Consider the following 12,360-nt stretch of genomic DNA (forward strand, 5'->3'; position numbering starts at 1 on the left):
ACAGAATTTCAGAACAAAAATGAATAGAAAAAATAAACAGAGAATGAGAAAGGGGAGAAGAGGGTTGTTTTCTTATCAACTTAAGAAAAAACAGAAAAATTTAGAAAAATTAAAAAGCAAGGTGTAGATAATAGGAGTAAGAGGGAAAAACCAATCTTCCCATATAAAAATTAACAGGTTAGAAGACGATTCCTCTGCTTGGGCGAGCAGATGAAAGGCCTCTGTTTCGGTCTGAGTACAAAAAGGCCTTGAAGGGTTTTAATAGTGAAGCTAGGGTTAGGGTTCTAGCATTCCAACCTTTCTTTCTATTTACACTAGAGTCCTTGGATTTTCACAAATTTACCGAGTGAGCCAACTTGACGAATGGGTTGTTGGTAGTGGTGCAACTTGGGTCGGGCTCAACCCGATTTTGGCTCGGGTTGGGTTGGAAAAGCCAAAAGCCAACCTGATTTAATATTGGGTTGGGTTAGGGCTGAGGGCCTTGGCAACCCAACCCGAACCCGACCTCCGTCACCTAATTTTTTCATGATTTTCTTAGGATTATATTTTTTCCTTGTATTTTTCTGTTTGGCCTTAGATGAACCTAAACCCAACTCTATTCAACCTGAACCCAACCCGACCCGATTTGGAGGCGGGTTGGGTTAGGGTTGACCATCCTCAACCCGACCCGATTTGGAGGCGGGTTGGGTTAGGGTTGACCCTCCTCAACCCGAGGCTTGGGTTGGGTTGAGGGAATGCTATCTCAGGTTGGGTTAGGGTTGGCCTCAACCCGACCCAAACCCGACCCAACCCGACCCGAGTTGCACCCCCAGTTGTTGGGTTATGAGATGTCAAATATTAGTGAAAGAAATGCTAAAAGGGTTTACAAATTATTTTAGGGTGATGATAGATTCACACCCTCTGTAGGATAATTTGCACGCCTTTAAAGGAGGGTATATGGCAGACTTTAACTTTTTTAACGTCAATTCACGTTACAGGGGTGTGAATTATCCTACAGGGGGTGTGAATTTATCATTTACCTTATTTTAACTTTTAAGGCATGTTTGAATTACAGGACAAAAACGGAAATTTGTTTCCTTAAGTGCACTTTTGGCTACCATGATTATGATTTATTTTTTTCCTTGATAAACTGCAGTTTCAAATGGAGTTGAGGGTGAAGTGGCTGAAAATCAAGAAACAAAAACAGGAAACTAGTGGCTGAAACCAGTATCTCCATATGATGAGAAGCGGCAAAATATCGGAAAACAAAAAAGGTTTACTCAAAATCCGATCGGCTGTTTCTTAGTTTTTTGCAGGCTCACATGATGAATGAGAATGAGATTAGTGAGGTGTGGTTGATAGTATAATTGCTCTGATACCGTAATGAAAAGAATCCTATAAAAAGAATAATGAAAATTAAGAATGTTTGATTCAAATTTTGCTATATTACATGAGGAATATGTTCGTGCGCTTGAGCTCTAACATCAAATGGAGCGCTTGAGTGCACCAATCACATGGGTCCCACAATTTCTGTGAGATCCAAACAATTCATTTGCAAGGCTCTATCATAGATAGGGTGTGTACCAAAAATCAGCTCCATTGAATCATCCTAACCCCTCCAAAAGTGGAGGGCAAAAATGGGCAGATTTGTGGTCTGTCCATTTTGACCTCCACAAATGGATGGGTTAGGATGATCCTATGGAGCTGATTTTTTGTACACACCCTATCTATGTAAGGCCCTTTCTAGTGAATGCTTTGGATCATCCTAACAATGTGGGCCTCATTGGTTTGAGAGCTCAAGCTCACCATAAGGTTCCAACGCTCAAGCTCACAATCCTTTTCCTCATATTACATTCGTGTACACAAATGTGTATATATGGACTATACACCAATGCTTCCCAAAATTAGGATCTTGATCACATCAATGGAGAAGGTAAGTTGCTATATTACAAACGTATGTGATTTCCTATTGTGTTCTTTATTTCCTAAAATATAGGTCATGTTGCATATATAAAATGCTTCCAAGATAGAAAAGTTTCCTAATATATAATGGTTTGTGTTATAAGGACACTTCAAATGAGTGTGCCAATCTTTTTCTTTTCTGATGTTAGCTATATTGTACTAGGGTAGCTTAGATTTTAGGATCAATTACCAATGGGGGACAAAAATTAGGTGGAATTATCAACAGGACCCATGCTTTTCAGAAATTATCAACGAGGGACAAAAGAGGTCTTGTCATTAAAAGCTGGACGAAAATGCTCTTTTCTTAAGCAACACGTTTTGCTTTTCCACTTTTCCCTCTTCTCTCTTATTTCCCTCTTTTTTTTTACTTTTTCATTTTCAACTTTGTTTTTTTTACCTTACCAGTCATCTTCTTCATCATTTAGCCACCATTGGAGGCGGGAAAACTCAAAAATTTGAAACGTGAGTTCATTCCCATCTATCTCTCAATATCTAGGTTTTGTTTTTCATTTGTTTTAGGGTTTTGCATTTCTCCTTCTCCTTTTAATGGAGGATAAGGAAGATGAATCGTACGGTAGAAAGAAAAAAATGTGAAAATGAACGAGTGAAAAAAAAAACAGGAAGTAAAAACGTGTTCATAAGGGACTTGATAAGCTCATTCGGAATTTGGTAACCCCATTATGATATTGGATAACCCCAACTCCAAAGACTTGAAAACCCCCTTCTAAAACTCCAGTACCCTTGGGCAATTTTAAGAGACTTGATAAGCTCATTCGTAAATTGGTAACCCTATTTTGATACTAGATAACCCCAATCCCAAATACTTGAAAACCCCTTTCCAAAACTATAGTGCCCTAAGCCAATTTTTAAGGACTTGATAAGCCCATTCGGAAATTGGTAACCCCATTTTGATACTTGATAACCCCAATCCTAGAGACTTGAAAACCCCCTTCCAAAACTCCAGTACCCTCGGCCAATTTTCAAGGACTTGATAAGCCCATTCAGAAATTGGTAACCCCATTTTTTATATTAGATAACCCCAATCCCAGAGACTTGAAAACCCTCTTCCAAAACTCTAGTATCCTTGGCCAATTTTCAGGGACTTGATCACCCCATTCGGAAATTAGTAACCCCATTTTTTATACTAGATAAGCCCATTCCTAGAGACTTGAAAACCCTCTTCCAAAACTCCAGAACTCTCGGCCAATTTTCAAGCACTTGATAAGCCCATTCGAAAATTGGTAACCCTACTTTTGAGAGTTACTAACCCCCTTCTAGAGAGTTGATAAACCCCTTCTGCTACAAAAACCCCCTGCCTATAGCAACTCTTCTAATGGCATTACAATTCTGCTCATGATAGAAATAACAAAAGAAATGAATGTTGTTTTCCATTAAATGTGTTTCATGTATTACATCCCAATTTGTGTATTACAAAAAAATAAAATAAAGTAAATCAAAAAAAGTGTAGCCATCCATTCATGTATTACATCAACTTTTTCTTATACAACCACTTGTCTTCCAAAAAAGTGAGTGAAGCCATCCATGCATTATCTCCAGAACTCACCCTAAAAAAATAGCTTAAACCCTAAACAAGATAAATCACAAACAGATGAATGAAAAATAGTGCAAAACCGTAAAAAAGAAAAAGAAAAAACAAAACCTAAATACAAAGAGATAGATGGTAAGAACTCAACATTCAAGTTTTCAAGATTTGCCAACAACAATGGTGGCTGAACAAGGAGGAAGATGATTGGTAGGGTAAAAAATCAAAAAGGTGATAATGGAAAAGTAAAAGAAGAGGGAAGAAGGAAAAACCAAGGTCAAAACGTGTTGTAAATGCCAAGGGCATTTTCGTCCAGCTTTTACTGACAAGACCTCTTTTGTCCCCCATTGATAATTTTTGAAAAGCATGGGTCCTGTTGATAATTTTGCCTAATGTTTATCCCCCATTGGTAATTGGTCCTAGATTTTAATGAGAGTTCACAAAAATAGTTCTGTTTAGGGCAATAAGCATGCATGACTGCTTTTTGGATGACTCTGTGGCAGAAACAACAAAGGCTCTTGTGTGAAGTTTTTGTCAAATTTGAGAGAATTTCTATTATTCTTGGATGTGATTACAAGAGAATCAAGTAGTGCTTATATTGAGCACTTAGATGATAAACATAGAAAGAAGATCATGGTAAACATGGAAAGAGATATTGGTAGAATATTCTAATCTAACATAATTACTAATTTAATCTAGCTTCCTAATCTAGCAAGATTACCCATTTAACCAACTTGCCTAATCTACCACCGTGATGATCCAACGGTAGTGTTTCAACCCAATCTCACTGTGAGATCTCACATATTGTAACAGTTTCAAACCTCGATTAACTGATTATTGATGTCTCTGTAGTACTAGAATTTAGGCTGATTGCTGCTGCGAAAAAGAGGAAGTCTCTTGAGTATGGTGTCTGCATGTGATTGTTCCTAGTTATCTGTGCTTTGCTATATTAAATGTATCAATGTAAATATGCTACCAATTGAATCAAATAAACAAATATAATAGGCCAATTAGGATTATAGATTCTTTGTTGATGAGTTGGAAACCCTTTTGTACAAAGCTACAATTGAAATCACGAGAGACAAGCGTAACCTGAAGTGCCTATATTAGATTGGTGTTGAAAGTTCCAAGAAATGTATTTTCTACTTAAAAGTGAGTATGTTTTAAGTTTGCTACAGAAGAGTAGAGTAGGTGTTGCCTTCTAAACCATTTAGTTTCCATGTTTCTAATTGAATAATCATGACCTGTTTAATTGTCAATTTATCTATTATAGAAAATATACCTTCAGGTTGGTTGATTTAATAGGACTAGGCCAGGCATATCCTATTGATTCCTTTACTAATTCATGGAAAACAAAGAAATCCATACTTGAAGATGCTTGATTTGAATTTGGTTGTTCTCTCAAATGACAAGAGGTTCACTATGCTCTGTTTGGTTGCTTGAAGTTGGCTGGGAGATTAGGAGAAGAAGAAGTTGGCTGGGAGATTAGGAGAAGAAGAAGTCAAAGGCTCTGTTTGGTTGCTAAAAAAGTGGGAGAAAGAGGGAATTTTAGTGGGATATGAAGCTCCCAAACATTGTTTGGTTGTATTTTTTTTATAAAAGCCTATTTGACTACGGGGAATGTCGGATACTGGTCGGGTGACGTGGGTCGACGAAGAAAGTCAAATTGCAAACCTCAAAAAATGAAGATTTCGTCTTGGGAGATCTTTGGAATGGAATTTGAGAAGACATCTCGCCGCTCACGATCTTCCCAAGATCTGCTATACCCGTACGACAGAGAGAAGAGGAGAAAATATGGCAAGTAGCCGTTGTTCTATGGCCTCTGCAGACAGTTCTTCCTCCTATCCATCGCCTGCAAAACCGAGCGACAGAAAGAGGAAGAAGCACTCCGAGGTCAGGGTTTCTTTCTGTCTCTTGTGGTAGATGAAGAAACCCTATTTCTTTCTAATCTTCGATCTATACGATTGTTTTCTGAATGAGGGTTTTTTTTGTGTGTGTGTTATGTTGGATCTGATGAAACCCTATTTGTGAGGGATGTTTGGAACCCTATTTCTCAAATTAGCTTATATTTTTGGGGTTTTCTCACTTGTTGGGGATGACGAAATAGGGCTCTTTCTTTCTGTTGGTGGAGATGAAGAAACCCTATTTCGTCGCTTCGATCTTTGTTATTGTTTGTCCGAAATATGGTATTTTTTGTCCTGTATGTGTTTGTGTTCTTGGAGAGGATGAAACCGTATTTATGAGGGATGTGTGAAACCTATTGCAGGGATTTTTTTTTTGGGTTTATTGGCTATTGTTGGAAATGACGAATTAGGGTTTCCCTTTTTTTTATATTTGGTTTGTAGATTGATTGAATTCCGACAGAAAAAATTACCTTCTGTTTGAGATTGAAGAGCAGGACACATTTGAACTACCCCAATTTTAGGTAAAAAAAAAAGACACCCCACCTGTTTGACAAAATGCACAAGTGATCGACTCAATTGAACTACCATGTTCCTGAAAATACTTATCTTGTTTCAATAAATGTGGTTGTAGTGGACTAATTTGTATTTGGCTTTGGCTGTTACACTTGATGATAAGGACAAATTTATGTCTAATATTGATGGAAATGAAATTTTCATACGATAGATTTGTTGCTCTTTTTGATAAAATGAGGTTGGAAAAGTCTACTCTTAATAAATCCTCTCTCCAAAACATACATTCAGAGGTTTTTAAGTAGTTTTCTCCTACCTCAATATAATTTGATGGGTTGCAACTACATTGTAGCACAATGACACATGCCTAGTCCTAACATGTGTTGTCCTTAGAAAAAATCTCACCTTGTCTTTTCCTTTTTAATTGCCTGCTGAGAGCCTTTTGGCTTTGTTATGGCTTTTGACAACTGAAATGTTTGGAAATTTATTGCCCTATGTTGGAAACTATCAATTATCAGGATTCTACATTATTATGTAGTCTTTCTTACTTCATGATATAACGGGTTGTGCTATTATCCTATTTATTTCTTGTTTTGTTATTCAATATACATAACTTTTGGCCTTTCCATTTATTGTGTCTTTCTAAAATGGGTTCATAGTTGGGTGACTCTTACCAAAGTAACCCTGACCCAAAACTACTTATGTTAGACTTGATTATCTCCGAGAAGATATCAGGATGAACCACCATGATGAGGACATATATGCCGTGGACTATATTGACGGAACTGGACATAGTGATGATGATGATGATGATATGTTTGCTGAAGCAGCATCAGTGGTTGCTGTTGGTGCATCTTTATTTTTAGCGATGCTTATGGAGCACGAAGGACTTTTCATAGAACGGGCGCCTTACGAGAACCACTATCTAACCGATCGTAGCTTTGTGAAGTTTGTTGTGGAGAGTGATGAACGCTGTCATGATCTGCGTAGGATGAACGTCGAATGCTTTAGACGATTCGTGGAATTGTAGAAGTGATATTTTGTGATATGGCCCGTGTAACCATTGCTTTGGTTATGCTTCCCCATAGTCGAACTGAACTAAGTACTCTGCCTTTTGGATATGTAGAAGTAATTTTTTGTGCTATGTCAATGTATGACATTAAGGGTGTTTATTTCTTTGTTCATTTCATGTCTCTATGCAGCCATTTCTTAATTTATGTCTCTACATGCTCAGATTATAACTCTTGTTTAGAAAGAGAGGCATTGGAACAAGTCAATGGTTCCTAGCATAGCCTCTTCTATTCATGACACTGGAAGTATCTTTGTTTCTTCAAGTGCAGGAACAAATTGGATCCATTATCATTTCAGAGTAGTTGCAAGGGGTTAGTACAACAAAGGAACTCCAACTCCGAAAATTCATTCGGGTTGTGCTGTTGGATGTCCCTATATCAGTTTTGGAGCAATGTTTTTTTTATTTTTTTGCATCTTGTAAGTCTGGATGGTTGCCATGTTTGTGATTACTTGTGTTCAAACATAACATTGAAAAGTCATTGGATGATCTAAAATGTCCATTTGATAGGCCAAGATGATCCAAACCGTCCATTTGATGGGCCAAAACGTAAATAGGTTGTGGCCAAAAATTCATTTTCATAGGAAGATCCTAGCCGTCCGATGCATGGACGTTTTCATAAGATGTTGTTCATTTAGGAGGGCTAGGATCGTCCTATAGAAATGAATTATTGGGCACAACCTACAACCTATTTATGGTGTGACCCATCAAATGGACGGCTTGGATTATCCTATAGTGTGGCCCGTATTTTTTCAAATAACCAAGCCCAAGCACTGAAAATAAACATAACATTGAATAGTCTTCCACCTATATTCAAGCAACCAAATGCAACTTTTACAACTTCTCCACAAAGCTCCTCTACATATTCACACAACCAAATGCAACTTTTAGAACTTTTCCACAACTCTCCTCAACATATTCTTGCAACCAAATGCAGGAATTTATGTCATTTCCATCAAACTTCCACCTTTTGCCTTTGCAACCAAACACCATTTTTCAAAGATGCCAGCTTTCTCCTTTTTGACCGACATCCCACCCAAATGCCATTTGACTTCTAATTCCATCCAAACCCCAGCAACCAAAACCAACCAAACAGAGCCAAAGGGAATTAGACAAGCATGGAAGATGGAGAGAAGATTAGAGGAAAAGTGGTAAGTAGTGTTTGGTTGCGCGGTAATTCGTGAGAAGATTAGCCGAATACGTAGGGGTGTCATTACCAAAATAGAGAGTTAAAGAGAGACAAAGAAAGGGAAGAGAGAAAGAAAGAAAAAATAATAACCCAAGAATATTCTCCTAATATTCTCCCCAAATTACACCAAAATGGAGAGAAACGGGGAGAAAATTAGATGGGGAAACATCGTCACCACGTAGGAAAAAAGCTAATGATGATGTTTGGAAGTTGTCTGGTGGTCAAAGGGAGTTTAGGCAACCAAACATGCTTTGGGTAGAATTCGGGAAGATCAGTGGCGTTTGAAACACTGCTAATCTTCCCACCTTTGGCAACCAAACAGAGCAGGGAAATTCAAGAGAACTTAGTAGAGAATTGAAAAAAAAAAAAAAAAAAATCCGGGGACGGTGGGTAAACCCAGAACCAGACAATATTTACATAGTGGGGTCGGGGCGTGATGCTGATCTTCCCACCTTTGGCAACCAACAGAGCAGGGAAATTCAAGAGAACTTAGTAGAGAATTGAAAAAGAAAATAAAAAAATCCGGGGACGGTGGGTAAACCCAGAACCAGACAATATTTACATAGTGGGGTCGGGGCGTGATGCTAATCTTCCCACCTTTGGCAACCAAACAGAGCAGGGAAATTCAAGAGAACTTAGTAGAGAATTGAAAAAAAAAAAAAAAAATCCGGGGACGGTGGGTAAACCCAGAACAGACAATATTTACATAGTGGGGTCGGGGCGTGACAGTCTGTTTGCATGCATGACATTTTTACAATAAATATAAGATCTTGGTTTTTATCTGAGTCCTTTCCTTTTCTTTGTGTGTTTCACGTTTCACTGGAACACACTAGAGATCGTTATCAGGGTCCTCTTTTTCTTGCGTGTTTCACATATCGCCTGTCCTTACCTCTGCCCTTTCACATTTGCTCTATTGTCCCTCTCTCTCTCTCTCTCTACCTATCTTCTCAAACCGACCCCTCTCTCCCTCTCTCTTGCCACCTTAACAAAATACAAAATTTAATAATTTTTTTTTGTTACCTGTCAGCAGTTTATTATTGAATAAAATATGATACCTACATTTCCAGTTCTGCATTTTACATGAATCACTACAATCTTCTTTTCTTTTTCATTTTAACCCAAATCAGCTTTCACCCTTCCATGATGCACGGTCACCATTCCAGTTCTGTTAATTATGGACAGGTGGATAAATCTAGAAACTCTTTCCTATCTATAAAAGGAGCGAGAGGGTGCAAGGTTGAGGTATCAGCATTTGCATTTGAATCACTTCTCCTTCTTTCTTTGTGAGTGTCTTCTCAATGGCAACTTCAGCTCTCTCTCTCTCTCTCTCTCTCTCTCTCTCTCTCTCCCTCTCTCTCTCTCTCTCTCTTACAATAATGCCTTTATCTTCTCTTCTACAACAATATATTAATTTTATACATTTGAGGTTTTAATTAGTTCAAAAGATGATAAGAAATTGCTAAATATATAATCTGCATTGGACATTTTAATTAGATCTCAATGTGATAGGGAGTGTCAAATACACCATAAAAATCCAAAGGTGTAAAATGACACTAAATGAGAAAAAGGAAAGAAGTCACGTTTAGATTATATTACATGAGGATTTGCTAGGGATCATCGCAAAAGGCATTTCGCGCCTGGGCTGTTGCATGTGAGAGCAGCCACATAGATTCAGATTTTGTCGTTTTCATTTAATTCAACATAGATTCGGATTTTTTCATTTTCATTTAATTCATCTGATGTGGCTGCTCTCACATGCAACAGCCCAGACGCAAAATGCCTTCTACGATGGTCCCTAGCAAATCCCATATTACATTTGTATATATATGGATTTCCTAGGAAATTTCACAAAAAGCCATTTTACGGCTCATTTTTACAGCAGAGACCAGCCACCTCAAATGCAGTAAATGCTTAAGACAAAGCCCTGCTGCTAGGGTGCTGTTTTCTCCTTAAAAACTAGCCAAGAAATGACGTTTTACGAAATTGCCTAGCAAATTCAGTGTTAAACAACCAGTTAATTACTCCCAAAGTAGGGGTGCAACTTGGATTGGGCTCAACACGAACCCGACGGGTTCAACACAATTTTTGCTTGGGTTGGGTTGGGTTAGGGTTGGGAAAAGCCAACCCGATTTAAATTCGGGTTGGGTTAGGGTTGAGGCCTTTGCAACCCGAGCCGACCTGAACCCGACCTCCATCTTCTAATTTTATCATGATTTTCTCAGGATTATGTTTTTCTTTCTTGTATTTTTGTGTTTGGTCGTAGATGACCCAATCCCAACCCAAATCATCCCGACCCGATTTGGAGGCGGGTTGGGTTAGGGTTGACCATCCTCAACCCGAGGCTCGGGTTGGGTCGGGTTAGGGTTGAGGGAATGCTATCTCGGGTTGGGTTAGGGTTGGCCTCAACCCGACCCAACCCGACGTGAGTTGCACTCCTATCCAAAAGCTTAAGCTGTTGGAGAAGGCATTATTTATTCTTTTATACTTTTAACATTCCTCCTCACCTGTGGCCCCTCTTTCTTTGGGTTGGCCTACACGTGGAACGTGTGGCCCACATTTGGGTTGACCATTTCATGTGGACTTTTAACAGCAAGAAGGTTTGAACATAAGACATTTGCTCTGATACCTTGTTAGAAATGAAGTTAGGGTTAGTGAGAGGAAGAAGAAGAGGAATGGAGAGATGGTGAGTCTCCACTAAGGAGGCCCCCCTTGTAAATGATGTATATATAGGCCCAAAGTATGGCAACAAGGTACAATGACTACAATATACCTCAACATACATATAATGACTAAACTACCCAACACTTTTCAACATTCAGTGTGTATATATATATATATATATATATATATATATATATATATATATATATATATATATATGATTATGAAAATGATGATCATGGTGATGATGATTTTGTAGCCTCTGTTGTCGCTTTCGTCTACGGCGGTGCAATAAGCAACAAGCCAGATCCTGTAGACATCATCAAACATTGCTGTCAGAACAACATCACGAAATTGTGGATTTCAAAGGCAGAGTTTGATGTTCTTGATGAGCTCCTCAACAGCCAAATTAAAGTCATCATCCCAGTTGAAAACACTGAATTCAAATCATTCGCCATTGATCCTTCACAAGCGAGTTCTTGGGTTAAGAACTACGTATTTGACTATTGGCCAAGCATCGAATTCCAGTATATATGTGTTGGTCAGGAGGCATTACAAACTGGTGACTCTGACAGTTTGCTTGCGGCAATGAGGAACATAAACAATGTAATCCAACTAGAACCAAATACCAAGGATAAGATCATGGTCTACATCCATCGGCATATCTGATCTGGACGACTATGATCATACCAAGCCTCCATCTGAATGTAAGTTCAAAAGCTGCATCAAGGCCAACCTAACACCCATCCTTAAATTCCTTTCTGAAATAAGATCCCACTCTTCGTTAACATTTTTCCTTACACGGATTATGTCAAGAGTGCAAATAACCTTGATCTCTCCCATTACCTCTTCACTGCCACAAGCACTCTAGTAATTGACCCGAAAGGAAACTACAAGTATAAATCTGTGTTTGATTCTATGGTGGATGGGTTTTATGCTGGCATTGATAATCTGGGCGTGCGTGATGTGAAGCTTATCGTGGCGGGAACTGGATGGCCTTATCATGGATGTGAAGTACAACAAGAATTTGGTTGCTCATGTGAAGAAAGGGACTCCCAAGTGGCCGAGGCGTCTTGAGACGTACATTTTTAGCATGTACAATGAGGACCGTAATACTGCGAATGCATGGGTACCTTACTTTGGAGTACCTGATAAGAGTACTGGGAACCCACTCTACAACTTCAAACTCCCTTAGTTATTTGCATCTTTGAAGACAGAGATGGGTACTACTACTAATACTATTGCTGGTGTTGGTGTTGCTATTAGTATTAAAATAAGCCAGCTGATTCTCATCTTGCTCTATCTGATCTCTATTTATGAATGTAATAATTAAGAGTCGAGGCTGTTATAGGCTTCAATAAATAAATCTTTAAGTTTGTTGCTATGGTTATATGAGTGATGCATGTTAATGTGGCAATGACATAAGTGATAATTGTGGTTCCTTTTACTTCCGATGCATTCCAAGTGGTTTGTAACTACAGAGAAATTGCAGGGAATGGATGGCCCAAACCGAATCATTTGTTGGTTATTAAGTTGTTGGAAT

The 12,360-nt window shown here is 38.5% G+C and overlaps 1 protein-coding gene across 1 annotated transcript; it reads left to right on the plus strand.

The window, feature by feature from the left end:
* The first annotated feature begins 6,945 nt into the window (after nucleotides 1-6,945).
* On the plus strand, nucleotides 6,946-11,894 carry LOC143890525 (glucan endo-1,3-beta-glucosidase-like). Its single transcript, XM_077395259.1, has 4 exons — nucleotides 6,946-7,026; nucleotides 7,151-7,280; nucleotides 11,077-11,462; nucleotides 11,589-11,894. Exons 1-4 carry the CDS (start codon nucleotides 6,946-6,948, stop codon nucleotides 11,892-11,894), a joined length of 903 nt encoding a protein of 300 aa, XP_077251374.1.
* The last annotated feature ends 466 nt before the right edge of the window (nucleotides 11,895-12,360 follow it).

The sequence above is a fragment of the Tasmannia lanceolata genome, unplaced genomic scaffold (assembly GCF_043159265.1).
Source record: "Tasmannia lanceolata isolate RefF3 unplaced genomic scaffold, GAP_Taslan_0.1 ptg000002l, whole genome shotgun sequence".
NCBI classification, from domain to species: Eukaryota; Viridiplantae; Streptophyta; class Magnoliopsida; order Canellales; family Winteraceae; genus Tasmannia; species Tasmannia lanceolata.

What these genes read in the sequence shown, in the direction of transcription:
- LOC143890525 (XM_077395259.1), top strand. Translation starts at nt 6,946, where the DNA reads ATGGCCCGTGTAACCATTGCTTTGGTTATGCTTCCCCATAGTCGAACT. An exon ending in TGCCTTTTGGATATGTAGAA is followed by an intron (nt 7,027 to 7,150) that starts GTAATTTTTTGT and finishes ACTCTTGTTTAG; the next exon opens with AAAGAGAGGCATTGGAACAA. An exon ending in TTTCAGAGTAGTTGCAAGGG is followed by an intron (nt 7,281 to 11,076) that starts GTTAGTACAACA and finishes ATGATTTTGTAG; the next exon opens with CCTCTGTTGTCGCTTTCGTC.